The 19,233-nt window shown below is 39.0% G+C and overlaps 1 protein-coding gene across 2 annotated transcripts in view; it reads left to right on the top strand.

Moving 5' to 3' along the window:
- Positions 1-9,625, top strand: part of UBR2 (ubiquitin protein ligase E3 component n-recognin 2) — a 55,262-nt gene extending 45,637 nt beyond the window's left edge. For both annotated transcript variants that reach the window (XM_064709017.1, XM_064709018.1), the window contains exons 38-47: positions 932-999; positions 1,496-1,631; positions 2,269-2,359; positions 3,176-3,306; positions 3,968-4,076; positions 4,321-4,377; positions 5,837-5,914; positions 6,178-6,348; positions 7,024-7,125; positions 7,913-9,625. In XM_064709017.1, the coding sequence (XP_064565087.1) occupies positions 932-999; positions 1,496-1,631; positions 2,269-2,359; positions 3,176-3,306; positions 3,968-4,076; positions 4,321-4,377; positions 5,837-5,914; positions 6,178-6,348; positions 7,024-7,125; positions 7,913-8,054 (1,085 nt within the window). In that variant the 3' untranslated portion in view covers positions 8,055-9,625. The remainder of the gene's footprint in view (positions 1-931; positions 1,000-1,495; positions 1,632-2,268; positions 2,360-3,175; positions 3,307-3,967; positions 4,077-4,320; positions 4,378-5,836; positions 5,915-6,177; positions 6,349-7,023; positions 7,126-7,912) is intronic.
- Positions 9,626-19,233: the final 9,608 nt, after the last annotated feature.

Genomic DNA, 19,233 nt, shown 5'->3' with positions numbered 1-19,233 from the left:
TTGCTCTGGTCATGTTTTTGATACGGAATTTTTCACACTTTTGGGTTGAGTTCTCTGGCTATATGCTGACAAAATGGAAATCATTTGAAATCTGAGACATGGTGAAATGTTTGCTAATAGAAATAGCTTCCAACTGTCACCTGTCTTCAGCTCTCAGTTTTTTTGGCCAGCAAGGCAGCAGTCTTCAACTGAAGTATTTTTAAGTTGTCATGATGAGACTATTTTTTAATCTAGTAGTGTTTTTAAACTTGGCAGCTTAATACTTATAGCTGTATTGTAAAATATACCCATATACCCGGAGCTGCAACTTTATTACAAATCAGATTTTACTGCTTAGAGTAAAGAAGTAAGCAACTGTTCCTTGATTGTTACTTAAAATATCTTGTAGCATTTTTCAAAACACTGAATTTCTGTTTACTTTTAAATGAAGGTGCTTGGAATTCATTAAGTGTGTGAATTTCTATTGTCAGCTGGAGTGCTTTGGTTAACACTTTGTTGTTACTGTAAATACTACAGAGAGGTAGAGACCAACACTTAGCTCTACCTTAATTAAAGTGATGAATTCAAGAGACTGTAACAATGAATTTTTGAGTAAGTAAGGCAAATAATTTGTGTGAGGCACATTCAGGCGGTCTTGTGAAGCTAAGCAAATTGCAGAAGTTTTACTTGAGCAGCTGTCCAAGAGACAACCATCAGTGTTCCTGTTTAGTCACTATTGTTTTGTTTTAATACAATAAAGTAGGCAAGACTCTTTTCCAATAATGTTGAACAATTCTTGAATTGACTCTGGAAAAAACAGGTACATTTGTATTTTAAGTTCTTTAAGCATGTAAATGAAGGAGATGGCTCTCATTTTTTAACTGAAGTAGACTAAAATATTTTCATGTATAAATGTTCAATTAATATTTTTTTTTCTCTCCAAAATACTTAGCACTGGTGCCTAATGAAAAAAATGAGAATCTTCCTTGCATACTTGATATTGACATGTTTCATTTATTGGTAAGTATTTCTTAATATATATTAATAATGTTTTGATCCAGTAACCACTTCATAAAAACTATTGAAAACTTTCTCTTTACTCTGGGTTAGGAGCCTTTCAAAATGTTCAGGTTTTTAGTATTTTTTCACTACTTAATACACTTTCAAGACTTTAAATTTAATGAAAGTATTCTTAATAAAAGTATTGAATAAAAGTATTGTTTTCTATAAATTAAAAAGGAACAAGATGAGACAGAATGCATACTCATTGTCTGTTAAAAACCCCAAAATACATGAAACACCCACCCCCACAAAACAACAAACCCGAAAAACAAACAGACTCAAAAGTCTCCTGATAGATAATTGTTTTTCTCTTAAATAATGTCTGTGTAATTAGCTTAAAAATTAACCTTATGTAGTATGCTGCCTCCAAGGCCTGTAGCTGTAGCGTGGGCAGAGAGAAGGGGAAGATTCAAAAGGGGAAGGAATGTACCAACTTTCTTGTTTTCTTTCACAGGTAAGCTTGGTGCTCTCTTTCCCTGCCATACATTGTCAGGATTTTTCAGGGGTTAGTCTTGGCACTGGAGATCTTCACCTGTTTCATCTTGTCACTATGGCACACATAATACAAATTTTACTTACCTCATCAACAGGTAATGCTACTTTGTCTCAACTTCTATTGAAACAATTCCTCCAGTCTTTACTTAGGAAAAAACTATGATGCTGCTGGTAAATGTGTGCACTTTACAGTTACAAAATAGAATTGTTGGTGCTGCCTTTGAGCCCACAAAGAGTATTGATAAATTGTACTCTGAGTCCAAGTTAGTCACGTTGTCTTTATTGCTCTGCACCAGGAGTTTCTTGGAGCATAGCTAGTCATGAATCCTGGCTTTCCAGCTACTGTAGCAGTACCTGGAAATGTTTATTGCAGCCTTGGCTTAGCATTGGGTGATGAATGAGTTGCAGTTAGCACAGTAAGGAATTGATGTATCTCCTGGCAAGAGGAGCTGGATAAGGTGGAAGTTTTCCAAAAGCAAAGAACTCCAAGCATGTATGTCAAGAAACCCAACCAACTGAACAGCTGAACCAGCAGCTCACTGGAGCTGACAATAGCACAAGCTTACCACATCAGGTGTGCAGCAGAAAACTGCTGTCCAGTACCTCATATTCTATCTCAATGGAATACTTCACTTAGTTTGGGCATTTTTATCAGAACTTGAAAAAATAACATTCTTGTTGTGTAAACATGTATATAGGAAACAATTTGTTAATTATTTATTTCTTCTTCAGAAGAGAATGGCATGGACCAAGAAAACACTAACAGTGAAGAGGAAGTAGCTGTGCTTACACTGTATAAATTTCTTTGCCAGTGTACAGGAAGGTAAACCCATGATCTTTTGCTAAAATTTTGTTATTTTTCTCCCTCCTGAGCTGAACATTAACTACTGACTGAATTCTATATACTAGTGCTGTCAAAGATGATACTTTTAAGTTGGGAACTCTTACATCTTGTTTCTAATCCAGCACTTCTAGATTTTCTTAAGTAACTATTCCTGTAAATTCACCTGTGATCAGGAAGGGACCTGCTCATGAAGATTGTGTTTGGAAACATTTTTATTAGGCAGTGTCTTTTTTATTCTTCATTTTCATTGGTCAGAATCTGGAATTGGCAGTGTCTGAGTACAGTTAGGATGGCAATGGCTTTGAATGGAAAGGAAGTAGGTTTTAGCTATTAGGAAGAACTTGATTTAGGTATTAGGAAGAAGTTGTTTCCTGTGAGGGTGGTGAAGCACTGACACAGGCTGCCCAGAGAAGTTGTGTGTGCCCCATCCCTGGCAGTGTTCAAGGCTGGGTAGGATGGGGCTTTGAGCAGCCTGCTCTAGTGGAAGGTGTCCCTGCCCATGGCAGAGGGATTGGAATGAGATGATCTGTAAAATCCCTTCCAATAAAAACCATTTTGTGATTTGAAATGTTTATGCAGAATTCTCCTTAAATTACTGTCTCAGTTGGTTACATTTTTATGAATCTCTGGTTTGTTGTTTTTCTTGGAGATTGCTTTGAAATAAGCACTTTGCATAGTGATTGTTTCAGTTGAAGTCAGTAATTTAGTATGCAGTGTGACTGCTGACTTACTAAATATAGCTCTCAAACTGAAATTATTAAATAAAAGCAAACTTTTTTCTTTTACTTTCTTAAGTGCCTTGAAAGAAATTTCCTCAGGCTGGCACCTGTGGAGGAATTTAAAAGCTGGAATCATGCCTTTCCTGAGATGTTCTGCTTTGTTTTTTCATTACTTAAATGGAGTCCCAGCACCCTCAGAAATTCAAGGTATTGTCTGCTTTGCATTAAATTAGTTTTCAAGACATAAACGTTAATGGTCAAAATAAATTACATTTAAACTCTCTTGTCGGAAGAAGCTGATTGAATTGATGTGGGTTTGTTACCAGTGCAGCATCATGTCAGCATAATGAAAAAGGCAAAAAAAAAAAAAAAGGGTTGTTTTAAAAATGTATTTTTAATATAAAGGTAAATGCTATTCTAGATTACCTAAAACAGAGATTGATTCCCTTCTTCTTAATAATGAAATTTTGATGGTTTCAAAGCTCCTATGGATTGTTGTTTTCAAATGAGACCTGCTTATGCTTGCATTGATTTCATTTAATCAGCATCTGCTAATAATTAATATTAAGGCTGGTAGGATGGGACTTTGAGCAGCCTGCTCTAGTGGAAGGTGTCCCTGCCCATGGCAGGAGGGTTGGAATGAGATGGTCTTTAGGGTGCCTCCAATCCAAACCATGGATTATTATTTGCATTATATACTATTATATCTCTGTAAATTCACTGTTACACCCCAGATAATTGATGTTGGTAACATTCTTTACTGTCCTCCACATATGGCATATGTAGGGATAGAATGTGAACCTGAAAGTGATCATCAGAACCATTTTAAAAATGAAGTTATGACAATTGCACCTTTTTTGTTTTTCAGTAAACGGAGCAAACCAGTTTGAACACTTATGTAGCTATCTTTCCTTGCCAAACAACCTCACTTGCCTTTTTCAAGAAAACAGTGAGATTCTGAACACATTAATAGAAGGGTAAGTTGTGGTTTTGTGCTTAGTTTTAATATAATAAGGAATCTTGCACAATATAGTAGTGTAAGTATTCTCCCAGGAATACCTATGGAAGTGAATCACAGGTTTTGATCAGTGTTTATGAATGAAGTATTTTGAGAGAAACCATTTTGGTTGTGTTGGTTTTTTAATAGATGTACTTTGGATTTTTTATTCATTTCTATTTCTATCATCTATTGAAGTTAAAAGCCAGTATTTTTCCTTGTAGTTGGTGCAATAACAATGAAGTAAAAAGATACCTGGAAGGCAAGAGACATGCTATCAGGTAAACATAAAAACTTTAATGTTGCAGCATTCTCAAAAAACTTTTTCTAATGGGTGTTTATAATAACATCATATCTGTTCTGCTTTGTTGAATAATAAAGATATTAGGGAAGAAGTGATTTTTTTAATATTGTAAGAAAAGGAAATATTGCCTAAATGAGTAGATTTTAAAGGTGAAGTTTAATATTAGGGTTTTATTTTAGACTGATGTGCAGTCATAAAATTTCATCCCATGTTTCCTATTACTTTGTACCTTCTGATGCAAAAAATATGATGTTGCTAAAAGATGTGTATAACCTTTCTTTAAATATACCAAGCATTGAAGAGCTTTTTAAATTATCTTTTTAAAGAATCCAATTCCTTCAGTAAAGCTAACACTGAGTCAATTGCTGAAAAGAATATCAGCTTTTCATACATTTGTTCTTGCTGCACAATTACTTTGAATTCAGAATGCATTTAATAGTTAGTGGGTGTAGAAAAGCATTTAGAGTGTTGTTCTTTCTGAAGGCTGGGTAAAAATAGTGGTTAACAATTATCCTAATAATTAGAAATGAATGTGAAGTTCACAGTGCTGTCATTAAAAACATATCCCTGCTTTTTAATCTCCTGTGCTAAATACATAAATGTAATCTTTTAGCATTATGCATACAATAAGGCTGTGATAAAAATAAAAATTAAACACTCAATCTGAGAAATACCAGACCATTTAACAGAATTTCTTACACAGTAAGAGTATTTAAGTTGTGTAATTGATTTCCTGCCACATGTGATTGTTGGGATCTTTTCTATGTGTTTCTTTTGCTGATTCTTACCTGCTCTTCCCAATCTTATGTCTAACTTGACAATGATGATTTCTTTTTCCTCTCAGCATGTTCTTGTACATTGCTTCTGTTACAAAATTCTGCTTGCATTTCACAGTCTAACTTGTATTATTTCTAGAATTGACAATTATTAGAATTTTGTGTGTAGTATCTGTTACTTTTAAATACATTTCAAATATATAAGTATTTGATATTAAATGGGTCATTTACATGGCATGCATATTTCATTCTCTTCAGGATACAGCTTGAAAGTCAGACTATTTTTCATTCAATATCAGTGACAAAAAGAAAATACAAATAAAATTATACACGAGAGAAAAAATATTCCTTTAAATCTATAGTGACCTCATAATTAGGTTTGCTAAAAGTATACAAATAACATGTATTTTCCACCTCTGCATTTTTTCAGATTCATAAAAAATAAGACTAAGAAAAGGGGAGGAGGTTTATTTGAGAGATGTGTGTGCATCTTTTTATGTTCTACCATTTTACTGGAAGAATGGCAGAAAAGAGGGAAACTTTAAAAAATTAATTACTCACAGATGCTGTTTAGATGAGTCAGGAAAACATGAATGAGTTTGAAGCTGCTTGTGTGTTATTCATTGAAATATGAGTGCTGATTTGATTGCTTTATTCTAGCTATGCAAGAGAATCCAACAAATTAATAGACCTTCCGGACGACTACAGCTGCCTCATTAACCAAGCATCCAATTTCTCGTAAGTTGTGTGCAATTACAGAGCACCCCAAAGTCTGCTGCTCCTTTCATCAGCTGGGAAACCTTTAACCTGAAAGTTGTCAATGGAATCAGAAAAGGCACATGGCATTTATCAGCCAAACTGCCCTGTATTTCAGTGAAACAGGGAAATGGAAATTTTAGCTGTTAACTGTATAAATGTTCAAAAGTAGTTCTGAATCTTTTTACTATCTGGAGTTTACACATACAGTGAGTTTCTTTTTCTTTCTTTTTTCCTAATGAAAGGTGTCCGAAATCAGGTGGTGACAAAAGCAGAGCCCCAACATTGTGCCTTGTGTGTGGGACCATGCTGTGTTCTCAGAGTTACTGCTGTCAGACTGAACTTGAAGGGGAAGATGTTGGAGCCTGTACTGCACATACGTACACCTGTGGTTCTGGAGTGGGCATATTCCTTAGGTGAGGAGCTGAACACCTCTCCTCTCATTGCTGGCTTAGATGGTGTGCGTAGTCACTAAATTAAGAGTTCTGTCTATGTGATTGCAGGCAGTGTTTTGTTAACAGCAGGATTGCCTAAACACTGAAGTGTATTCATCATCTTCCTGTGCTTTGGTGTAAGGTTCAGAGGTTACTTCTTTGAAGATAAAATTTCAAAGAAAGTTCAGATTTCATTTTCAAGGGAATTTGTTTTGCCTGTGCATTTATTTCTACTTAAGTAGTACAAAATTATGAAGGTAAATACTTTGTTTTGTTGCTGCTGTTGCTGGTGAAAACATGAAAATTCATTGTAGTTGTCTTCCTGCATACAGGGAAGGGTTAGATAATGTCTGTTTTCACTTTGGCAAAGATGACTGAGAAGCAAAATTGTTTAATTTTCGTGTGGTTCTCTTGAGTATTTTACACAGCCTGCAAATATTAAGACATGAAACAGCATTGTTTTAACTGCTACTGAAGAGTTATAACAGGTAGAGAATGAGAGATGTAGCTTTAAAAAAAAGTGCATTTAAAAATCTGTACATGCAGATTGTACAGAATGAAAGTAGGTGAGAACTGGAAAAGCAGTGTCTGTGAAAGTAGGAGACACTATTCACCTAAAAATCAATACCTAAAAACCTTCTCTCTGTTTCTCTCCAGAGTACGAGAATGTCAGGTGCTATTTTTAGCTGGGAAAACCAAGGGCTGTTTTTATCCTCCTCCTTATCTTGATGACTATGGAGAGACAGACCAGGGACTCAGGTAAATATTTTAAAAACCGCATCTTTTAAAGACAGGAATTATAGAAGTATCTATAATTAGGAAGAATAACATTTTATGTAATCTTTTTATTTTAATTATATAGGTAACATTATTTTTTGACATTGCTGCTGCATCTAGTATCTTCAGATGTTTTAATGTCAGTATGTAGGTTTAGGTCAAAAATATTTAATGGATGATCTTCCCCAAGTTGAAAACAGTTGTCCTGAAAACTGCTTAAAGTTAAATCTTTCTGGCATCTATGAAGTTGACTAGAAACTAAGGCTGAAAATTTCATTTGTATCTAGTGCATTTGTTTTTATAACCAGTATTAATTTAATACCAAGTGGAAATACTTTGGTATTTTTTTATTCAATGTGGTAGCTCTTTGTCTTAACTCCTGTCTCTGCTTCCTGGATGAGGATAATTTAGGGACTTGATATTGTTAATGCTTGCTATTTCTGAAACTGGCCAAAATCAGAGAATATGAACTGGTTCAGCCCAGAGAGGCTGCTAAAACCCTGCATTTGGAGTTCTGTGGGCTGGATTTGAGGTTCCCAGAGGCTGGAAGGAACTGTTGAGCTGTAAGGAAGGGGCACCAGGCATGGCAGCACTGCAGGTATCTCATCCAAATGCCTATTGATTTGCTCTGATAACAGAATAATGTTAAAGAGTTATCTAAATGTTGTAGTATTTTATGGGGTTATTTAATACTTAGTATGTCACACAAGAGTGTTTGTGCTTAGTTGCAGTGTTTTATCATTCCTGATAAGTGTTATCTCCTTTTCAGACGTGGGAATCCCTTACATCTGTGCAAAGAACGATTTAAAAAGATTCAAAAACTCTGGCAGCAGCACAGTATTACAGAGGAAATTGGACATGCACAAGAAGCAAATCAAACTCTAGTTGGCATTGATTGGCAGCATTTATAATGATTATCTGCTGAAGACTGGAACTTTATTAAAGATTTTTGTAATTCAGTAAGCTTTTCAAAGGAGGGATGAGGAAAAAAGTCTGAGGAAAAAACCCCCAACAAACTCAGTCCTGTTATTTAATCCTTGTTTTACAATGTATTTCATAAAGATACCAATTAACATTAATCAAGTAAACTTCTTTCTATGTAAGCAAATTTTATTAGTCCTATAATTTGCACTGTGCTTCCTTCACAGAAATGTCTTGGGTTATGAACCTGGGCAAATGAACTTAAGTTTCTGATAAAAAAAAGAACGACTCTTTTTGGAAGTCTGACTATGATTTTTCACATGAACTGAAGAGAAAAAGACTGCTGAAACAGAAACTAGATAGAGCACAATTCTGGATTGTGTTTTGCCCCTTGCTAGTAATCTGAGCCGGTTTATTTATTATTCTGCATTTTAATACTTATTCTGTGTGTACATGCAATGGAATGAAGTAAGGAAGCAAATAATGTAGCAAATGGATGTTTCTGTCTGCATCAGTGGATAATTCACTCTTTCACGTGGTGTATCTAAAAAGGATTTTGTCATTTGTACTCTTGCAGCTTTCTTGCTTCCCGTTGTTTTCTAACTAAAAAAACCTAACACTAGCTTTACAAGTAAAATAATTTAATTTAAAGCTTTTTCCAGAGCATTGCACTCCTTAGAATTATGTAGTTTTTAATTTGAATTTAGCTGGGAAACCCTTTCACTTTCAATTACGTGATTGGTTATTGGTATTCAAGGATTGACATTGTGCTTTAGAAGTTATTTTAAGATAACAATAATATGTAAAAGTCACGAAAGCTAATTTTATGTTAATTTTCAGAAGCACGGAAGATAATTTTCTTCATTTTTGCTAACAGTCAACTTTCAAGGTGCAAATCCCCATCTTCTTTTTGTTGCAGATAACCTGAGTGGTTTCCTCTGGCTTTGCAGGGCCACAGTCACACTGCCCACATTTTTGATTTTTTTTTTCCTGTTGTCCCATCAAGTATATTTACTTTTTGGCTTGATTTAAAGCTCTGTAAAGATGTTTGCATATAGTATATTTTATAAATATATTCTATAACTGCGCAGATTTGCACTTGATATGAGGGTGCCTGAAGGCAGTGAGTTTTCTAGTTGTATGTAATTAGACCTCCAAGGTGTCTCTAAAAATCACATTATGCTTACTGATTTAAAATAAAATCCATTACCTTTCCCTCTCCTATCTTCTGACAAATTAGTAAAATCTTAATTTACATAGTTCTGTTTCCTTAATAGTCTGTGGTTCTTTTAGTTAAGTCTTAATTTCTGACTGCGTCTCGGCCCGGATAAACAATGCCCTTCACTGTCTGCCAGGTCTTCAGTTACACTTGGTCTGACTGAATTGTTCCTATTTTTACAGATTTAATGCTTCAGATAAATTTTGTATATTCATGGTGTACAGGACAGTTTTTCAAACATTCAGTAATAGTATTGAGTGGAGATGTGAAGTATCAAATAAAGAAACTTGGCCAATGTGGATTTCCTTTTCTTACCATCAATACAGACTGCTTTTGTCTCTGTTACCTGTCATAGATTGGGTCATTAAAATATTGCTGTCACTTTTTAGGAAGAAACATGGAGAAGTTGCAGGGGAAATGACATTTAAGGCTTTATCTTTGCCCTTCCCTTCTTAAGGTGGTTGACATACCAACAATTTTCTGTGCATGGTACTTAGAAATCCCACTTTTTTGGTGATGTTACTATTCTTTGCTTTTTAAGCTATGTGCCACAGTTTCAAATAACGTGTAACTGCATTGAAAAACTCTTTTCCTGTAATCATAATATTAAAAAGATAATGATTCTGACAGATTTCTCTGTGCAAACCAAAATACTGACAGCAAGAAGGATTTTTTGTTTTTCCTCTGGGATACTGCAACCACAAACACTTGCAAAGTACACAATTTATAATATTTTTTGCAGTTTGGTCATTCTTTACTCAAGACTTCTGTTTTCTGGTTTGTTTTGCATGTGTTTATATTAATGTAGAAATATTTATATATAACATTGTTTCAGTATCAGGGAAATAATATCTGTAATAAATTGGCTATAACGTTAATATTTATGGATTATGTGTACAATCTAGAATATATTATGTGTGTTGGGGAAGGGAAAAAAAAAAACAACAACAAAAAGTCCCAGGTACAAAACTGTCATAACAAAATACAAAACAAGGCTGAAGGCATAAAGTATGAGCTTTTCATGTCAACGTTCAGTAAGTACTTTCTAAATGTTGTTTCTAGAATTTTGCTGAGCTTGTTCCTTCAAGTGTGCCCCTTGTTAATCACAAGCTGACAGAAATACCTGGATGTGCAACATCTGCAATTCCCTGGCTATAAGTGTAAGATGATTATATTATTAGTGTCACTTGCTTCAGTCAGCTAAACCTTTCTTGACCTCTACCAAAAAGTCTAATCATCTTTTTAAAGGATTGTAAGTTACATTTTATAAAGGGCGCACATCAGTAATGTTATTTACTCTGTTCATACTAGAAGGTAACATTTTTACTCCCCCTAGTCTGCCACAAGAGGCTCATTTTTACTCTGCTGAAAGTTTATAACCAAGATAACAAACCCCTGATGCCTTCTGACTGGTGCCAAGAGCCAGTGCTGCCACAGCTCTCCAACCACTTCATGTGCTGTTGCAGGGAATTTGGCTGAGATGAAGTGCTCGTGGATTCTCAAGACTATTTCCATTTTCAGCTCTCCTCTGGTTCTCTGCAGCTTCCTCCCATGTCCCTCAAATCAGTCTTCAATGCTGATCACTAAGCAAGTAAATTTCATGCCTTCCCACTTCATTAGCAGTGGGAGCAGCCTGCACCTGAAGGGCTCAGTGTGTTCCTGCACTGTACAGTTCACTCCTTTTCCTGGAGCAGTGGACATGGGGTGAGCAGCTGCACAGACCCTTTTCTGTCCTTTCTCATTCAATGTGAACCCTGGCCAGCTCTCGTGCTTGAGCCCTGGCATCTCATTTTAAGTGTATTTTATTTTTTATTTTATGTTAAGTGATGGTACTCTGTTCAGTTCTATCATGAACATTTTCTTTGTGGCCTGAATTTGTAGAGGAGAAACTGGATGCTCAACCCACCTTCAGCATTAAATCCCAGCTGTTTTCCTGTCTGGAAGATTAAATTGTACAAGGGGAATTGCACCTCAAATCTCTTTACAATAGTGTCATGTCATGATCAGCTGAGTTTTCAATCAGCCTCCCTTCTGCCCTGGACTCTCCTCTGCTCCTTTCTAGGAATTTGTCTCTAGCAGGAAGTGGTAACCCTCTATTTCCATTCTGCTGTTGAGAATATTGATTATAGAAGTCAAATATGACAGTGTTCAACAGTTTGGGCTTGAATATCAGCCCCTACAGAATTCTGCTTGTAACTGGTTTGCTTCCAACTGTTCAGTGCCACCCTCTGAGCCTGAAAATCCAGCCAAGATTCTGTCCACCTTGCAGTCTGCCTAGTTTATATCTCCCCAGATTGGTTATGAGGTTGTCAGAAATCATATTGAAAGTTCTTCTAAAGTAAGACATTTGCTGTACAGAGAAAGTGTTTTACAGCAGCAGAATATATAAAAATAGGCACCTCTGGTGATGGCAAGAGATACTGGGCTCAAGTTTGCGGGGTTCTGTGGCTCTCGGGATCTGAGTATTTTTGTATTGGACTCAGCTTAGGTTTTGTTGAGCCAGTCCTGCATGACAGTGGGAACGGAATGGTGCTCTTCATATCTGAACTGGCGTTACAGAAAATTCCATAGGCAGGCATCTCCTTCTGTGCCATTAGCTGCTCAGTTCCTCAGCTCTGTACAGTGCTGATTGCCCCAGAGTTCTGGATTCTGCATTGGAGAAGGTGGCAGACTTCATAGGAACAACACTCGATTCAGTTGTTATCCAGGCTTGCCTTTTGCAGGACTGCTTCCAGGTGCTGAAGGAGTGGTGCAAGCCAGGGAGCCTGCCAGGCACTCTGTGCATGCACAGCTAGCACTTTGCAGTTTGGCTCTTCTTTCTCTGGGTAGCTGGCTCAGGCTGTGTGGAATGGCTTCCATGTCTCCTCAGGGACAGGCACACAGAGGTTGCTTAGCAGCCACGGGAAGTCTTACAGGCAAGTTGTCCTTAGGGAAATGTCTCTCTTAGCATGAATTCTTCTTGGTTTGGGTTTTTTTTTTTCCTCTTGGGATTTGAATGTGGAGAAATTAGAGTAGAGTTGGTGTTTCTTTTTGGGCTATGCCCATACGAATGCAAGAATGATCTCTCAGGAAGAACTTTGTACATAAGTATTGCTGGAACAAAAGCTGTCCATCTGTTAGTGACTGATGGAAGCCATGTGGATGCATGGATAGCACACTTTCATCTCCCTTTGCTGATAAACTCAAGTTATGAGTGAGCTTTACCCTGAGGGAGTGTCATTTGTTAGTTTGGTTTCACTGTAAGCCTGGGATAACCACATAAAACAACTTGCCTGCTTGGCTGCTGGGACTGCAGGGAGAGCACACACCACAGGCAGCTCTGGAGCTTGGAGCATGGCCAGGAGGAGCTGGAACCTCCCTGCCTCTCCTTGCTGCCAGCCAACAGTGCCCTTGGAGTCTGGGGATACTGCTGTAGGGGAAGTTTGAGCTATTGGGTCAGGGACAGGAAGGAACTTGGGGATACCAGTCTTGGCTGAGACTCTCCATCTGTCAGTGCTTTTCCTCAGACCAGGTTCTGGAAATTATTCCACTAGAAAACTCTCATTAGCCTGACTGAAAGTCCCACAGAGGTATACTTTTCAAACAGTTAAACAGCTTTTTTCAGTAAGGAAGAAGGGCTTTAATTTTCCATTTTATTCCAAGGCTAAGGGTCAGGAGAGATAGTGATTCCTGGTTCTGTTCTGGGAGAATCAGCTCTCTAATGGCTAATTCAGGTGTGACTTTTGTGCAACAGCATTGAGCTATTTTGTTGATAATACTGTTTGTCACCTATAGTAGTCAATGTGTGTTAGTTAAATGTGGTACAGGATGGTAGAGGAATATAAGCTGCAGTAAAATAGTTCAGGTTTTCACAAAGCAAAGCCCTGTTATTACCACACATTGGGCATGCCTTGTACCCCTCTGCTCATGTTCGAGTGTTTTGATGCAGCTCAGTGCCCCTTGTCACCAGCTGGCCCCAAGAAGTAGCTGAGTATCTATGATGTATTTGTTTATGAAAGCTCAGTACTGAAACATCCTCTCACTTCAGCTTGAGACACTATGGAAGGGCAGGGTGATTTCTCTTGTTGAAGTTCACTGTAGCCACCCCCACACACCACCCATACCAAGGGATGTGTGTCCAAGCAGTCTGGCCAGGACTAGGTGCTACAGAGGACAGGAGCAAGGTGCTACAGAGGACAGGCTTTTGGAAATGTCTTCTATATCCTTTGGGATTCAGCAGGACCTGTGGGACTGTGTTTTGCCTCAGTATCCTGCTTCACCTGCTTCACAAGTAAGGCTGCCTGTTGTCTTTTCCTGTTTGGGGGGCCTTGGCTGGTACATAATACTGTGAAGAGGAATGGCACACAGCACACTCTCCCTCTCGTTGCCAAAGCACGGGTCTGCTGCTGAGAAGGCGACTGTACCACGGCCATTTGGAGCTCAGGCTTCCTGGGCTGGGTGGAAACAACACATTTCTCAGCATCTTCCCACTTTATTGCTGTCAGTCACATCCCTTGATTATCCATACATGCTGCTCTTTAAAGGCTTGCTCAGTTATTTCTTCTGCTGCTTCATACATGTACGTTTCTATTCATACTTCATTCGTGGCAGTTTTAACATTTCTTCTACAAATCTTTGTTCCACAGATAAAAACTGCTTTGCATATTTTTATCTTGAGTCTTTTGCATATTCATCCTCTTTTTTTTTTTTTTTCCCTGCTCTTCTGCCACCTTTCCCCCTCTCCTGGCATGCAAACATTAGATGCCCAAATCTTGCATCTTTGATGGAGAGATTTGTCAAGCACTCCTCTCTTGGAGGAGAAAAGAAGAGGGAGAGTATGAGGAGTTTCGCAGTGCGCCAGGTGTAGGAGCTACGAAATGGCAAGTACTGATCTTCGTCTCCATGACAGCAATGATTAAATGTTACTTTTTCATCAGTTTGTGAATATATATTTTCACAGTCTCTTTTCAGACAGCGTGAGCTTGGAGGTGGTAAGTTTTCCAGCTTGTCCTTTGCGTGGGATCCTGGAAGGGAAGCCAGACTGGGTAGAGAGCCCTGGGCAGGGTGGGACAGCTGAGCTCAGGTTAGGGATGGTGTCTGTGCAGACCACTGCGGAATATTTTAGTGACTTGTAAAACCTGAGTGTTGATTTGAAATCAACCATGTATTTGAGGAACAATGTGTGAAATATATTTCTGTACTTGCAGTACTCTTAAGTGTGGAGGATGGTAAAGTGTGTTAATGAATAGGAGAGAAGATTATGTAAAAATAACGAGGGCGAGGGGATCAGCAATGTGTTCACTGATGTAATTCACTAGTGTCCTCTAACTAGAGATGCCTGCATTAGGAAGGTGCTCTTTGCTCTGCTCTTTGCTTCCTGTCAAGCTCCAAGAAACCTTGGAGTATTTTTGCAGTGATTGTATCAGAGTCTTGGAATGAACGTGCAATGTAGCACCAAATACACTTGAAGAAGAAAAAAAATCTGCAGTAATTGCTAAGCATCTACTTAATGCTGTTGAGCTAGTCAGGCATCTCATCTGTGTGTAATAATTCCTTCCAGGTCAGGTTGTGGTAATTCATAAAGAGCTCTAATAGCTGAAAGCTTGGAGCATGGCATGAACTCTGAACAAAAAACTTTGTGGGATTTTTTTCTGTGTACTACTTTGTAACGCAGGCTTTAAGCTCCAGTCTGTCAGCTTGAACAGGATGGAGCTGAAAACAAGGAATTCTGAGTTGTTTTTTTTTTAATGGAGTGGTAAATGCTCTACACTAGCAACATGTGTGTCCCTTGGAGCATGCAGTAGTACAGTGTTTAACTGGGAGGCTGGGGGTGACTGCTTCTAATGCCAACTTGTGTGAGACGAACACTTCTGTGTGGGCAGCATTTCAAATCATTGGGCAGATGTGGAAGAGCAGGGGTCCCGGCATTGAAAGGTGTCACATCTATTTAGCACAGCAAACCCAAGACCACATGTGGGTGCTTCACTGCCCTGGAGCACAGTGGGAGCACAGTGGCTGCTCAGGGTGCTCACCCTGCTCCAGGCAGGGCTGCAGGAGGTGCACGTGGCTCCCAGGGCTGCAGCAGCAGTGCTTGTGGTGGGGCAAGGAAGGGGTTGGATCCTGCTCTCAGAGATTTGGGATCTTGTAAGCCTTCTCCAGTGGCAGAGACCTGGACCTGGCTGAGAGGTGTTTGAGGAGGGTGTGTGGCACTGGGAATGTCAACCTGTGTAAGCAGCACTCCTGCTCGAGTGCCCCCTTGCAAAGAGGGAGGGACGGGACAGAAAGTTGTTTTCTCCCACTGGAGTCAGGGATATGGTGTGGTAGTAATTGTTTGAAATCTATAAACATACCACTGCAAGTTTTTCCCTGAATAAAATGTTTCCTGAAATGTATTTGATCCATTTCTAATATTACCTAATCTCAAAAATAATCTAAAATATTCTAAAATAATTTTAACAAGCAACTTAGAGAAGTAGAGAATAAATTTGAATTTTAAGTCCTAATTACATTTAACATTCTAGGATGAAAACAAGAAATACTGTCAGAATTTACTTAAAATATGCCAACAGCAACATTACAGAATCAATTTTACTGATGCTCTTGATTAATTTATGTCATTAATGAAAGATTCATTCATACAAAGTTGTGAATTCACCTTGTCCTTGTTGATATGTCCCCATTGTGTTTTTGTAATTTTTAACCTTAGTTTATTATTTGTGCTGGAGAAAACATGTGTGTAAATGGGAAAACTCACACCCATCTGTCTAAGGCAGAGCTGTGCCACCTCTGGACAGGTTATTTGGGTGGCTGGGAAGGCAGGAGGTGATTTGTAAGAGGAAAACTTTGTGTTTGGGGACTGTGTGTGCCCTGGAACTAATGAACACAGCCGGAGTCTCCTTCCGGCCTGGGTATCCTGACACTGCTGCCTGGCTGGAGCGAGGGCTCTGTGTGTCTCCAGCTGGGAAGGACAGCATGTCTTTGGTGCTGCTGTTAAATTCTGCATCATCGCAGACTTCAAAGTGACTTCTGTGGGGATTTTTTTTCACCCCCCCCACAAAAGTCTTAACTAGAATTAAACATTTTCACCCTATTACCAAGGGAGTCAGTGTGGGGAATTGTGTGCCTGAGATTCAGTGCTGTGCTCTCTTTGTTTCATCACCGTCCAGCTGCAGTTGTGCCTTTCCAAGTTCCACATGCCCAAGTCTGCTCACTTCTGCTTTGCAATGCTTGACCCTGTTTTGCCCGGGGATGTGTACTTGGCTGCCTGGTGCAGGGGGTGTGCATCAGTCTGGTGGCAGGCTGCAGACCTGCCCTTTGGTCCTGGTTTCACTGTTGGACTGGTTTCTCTGATTCCTGCACCACCCTTTGCTCTGGAGAGCTGTGAGAACAAGCTGGACATGTACTTCCTCGTGGTTTATGGGCTGTCCTCTTAGTAGAAACAACCAGGCAGGAGTAGTTGTTTGCATGTGCTTTATGGGGGGCTGATGGGATGGGAGGATAGGAGGTGGGAATCCTGCTCAGCCTTCCTCTGTGGAGCCCTCCCAAATGTTAGGGAGGAACTGTAAAAAGGGGTATTCCCCCGTGGCAGGGTGCTGCAGAGACTGTGATGGAGAATCTGCAAAGCTGAGCTCCAGGCCAGGGTTTCCTCCAGCTGTCCCACCTCACAACTGTGCTTTGGATTCAGAAATACCTGTGAAATTACATGGGAGCAGCAAATGCAGGTGCTTTGAGAGAGGTGTTTTACTAGTTCAGTGTTTCAGTCAGTCACTGAACACTATAGGTCTGATATAAATCAGAAAAGGGTCCACATAGGCATGACTTCAGATTTGAGATAGCTGCATTGCTGTTGCCAGAAATAAATTTGCCTAAGCCTGTGCCTTCCCCACAGGGGGCTGTTATCACATGGCTCCATTCTATTTTTCTGGCCTTATCTCTTAATTAACTAATCTCTAATAATGCTCTTTCTTTTTTTTTTAAATAAGCATTTGTGATCCGTCCCCTTTTTCCATTGATTATGCTAAGAGCAGTGTTGGCTTCTTTCACGAAACAAGCAAGTTGGGTGTAAATCAGGAACTGTTTTGCTTTGTTTTCTTTATATCAGCCTTGAAAAAAATCTTCCCAGCCCATCAGCCAGGAGGCCCGTGGTGCCTGTGAGCCCGATATAGCATTCCCATGCTCTTTGCTAAGCTGCACACTTGTGTTTGTGTGGTGTTACCAAATGCCCAAGCCCATGTAATGCATGGAGGCTAATCTTATCAATTGTATTAAGGCTACTTAGGAACTAATAGCTTTAAGGAAGCTGTTTATATTTCCTCCTTTAAAGCACTTTAGTCAATGTTCTGTGTCCCTTCAAATAAATGTCATTGGTAAAATAATGTACATTTTGTCATTCTTTTAAAAGTGATATTTCTTCAGAGTTGACGCTTCAAGGCCTTGGGCTGACTCTGAGGTCTGGGTACTTGGATTTAAGCTGCTAATCCATATGGATGTACCTAAAAAGAAGTGGCCTGGTTTGCATGAATTAAGTTCACATCCTTCTGAAGTTTATTAGTTTGAAAATCAGGGCACGGCTCTGGAAGTTGTCGGATTGCTGCAGGGAGATTTGACTTTGTGAGCTTTAGACTTAAAATAAGAACAATGTTCTTTTGAATGTCCATTGCAAGTTAGATTTAAATGGGGAGAAAAAGGGGTTATAAACCCAGCTGATTGTCAAAGACCCTGGGGATGCCAGTGGTTTCACTGGTTCAGCATGACCAGAACATCACGTTCAGGGCTGTGAAGATGTTCTAATTCCTGTCTACTACAAGAGGATGCTATTAAAATAGCACCGCAAATTTTGTTTCTAGTAGGAGACCGGTGATTTAGGGGTCTGCTTGCACATCCTGAGCTTAGCTGTGAAAAGAGGAAGGTTTGCTTTCTCTCAGAGCGTTATATAGAGGTGGGGAAAACTTTCCCACATATAGGAACATGTAAAACAGATCCAAAAAATGAAATCAGAAGGAAAAAGTCAACAGTAATGCAAATTAAAGAAATCTGTATTAAATCGTATATATTTAAACATTTTCTTTAAAGAGGTCTTTACTTGCAATAACATTTTAATACCTAAATTTACATTTGCAGTCAGCAGAAATATCTTTATCTAGAACAGCATTTGCAGTATCACAAGAAAGTATGTGTAAGATTGGACAAGTGATATATTACATGTAATATTGTACAAAGCAGTCATATTACAATCTTGTGGTAATCATAAGATGTCACAAAGATCTTCATCAGCTGGGAGGCTTTATTTTAGACAGCATTAGCCCATGTACTCTTTGTTCCCTGGTTCCAGTACTGTTCTTCATAAACCTGTTTCAGATGGTCTCTTTACCTGCCTGATACCATTGCTCTGGGAACTGGCTTCTCCAGTGTGGCATTGAAAGAATGGCTTGAAAATTTGTTATGTTGCTTTAGAAATAATCTGATAAAAAACAGAGACCACGAATAATTGGAGAGTCCTGTCTAAATTAGTGGCCTAAGCCAGATTTCTAGGGCAGCAATAAATCTAGATCTCTTTGACAAGTCAGTCTAGTCAAATAACTGGTATAGATCACAGCTCGCTGAAGCCTCCCAAGGAGAGACTGTAATTAATCCTTGTATTGCAGCTCCTATCCACATGTGACTCCTCTGAAAAGCTCTTTCTGGTACATGTGGCCACATTGTGTGCCATGCACAACCCTGCTCTTCTCTAATGGCCAGCTGAGAGGGGAGCTGGCCCTAGTGACGTCCTGCTGAGCAGGGAGGAGCTGCTCTGGCTGGTGCAGTTCTGTCCCTCGGCAGAGCAAGAGACGATAGGCTGTGGTGAGTAGCAAGTTGGCCTTTTGTCAGTGCCCTTGTCCTAGTCTTACGCACAGCAGGGGAGAGTGACTTTTTAATTCATTATTGTAACTAAATTCATGACCACAACTAAAGTTGAAAGCTTTGACCAGCTT

Source organism: Zonotrichia leucophrys, chromosome 3 (assembly GCF_028769735.1).
Source record: "Zonotrichia leucophrys gambelii isolate GWCS_2022_RI chromosome 3, RI_Zleu_2.0, whole genome shotgun sequence".
Lineage (NCBI taxonomy): Eukaryota > Metazoa > Chordata > Aves > Passeriformes > Passerellidae > Zonotrichia > Zonotrichia leucophrys.
Note: the sequence above shows the minus strand (reverse complement) of the source record. Positions and strands in the feature narration are given on the sequence as shown.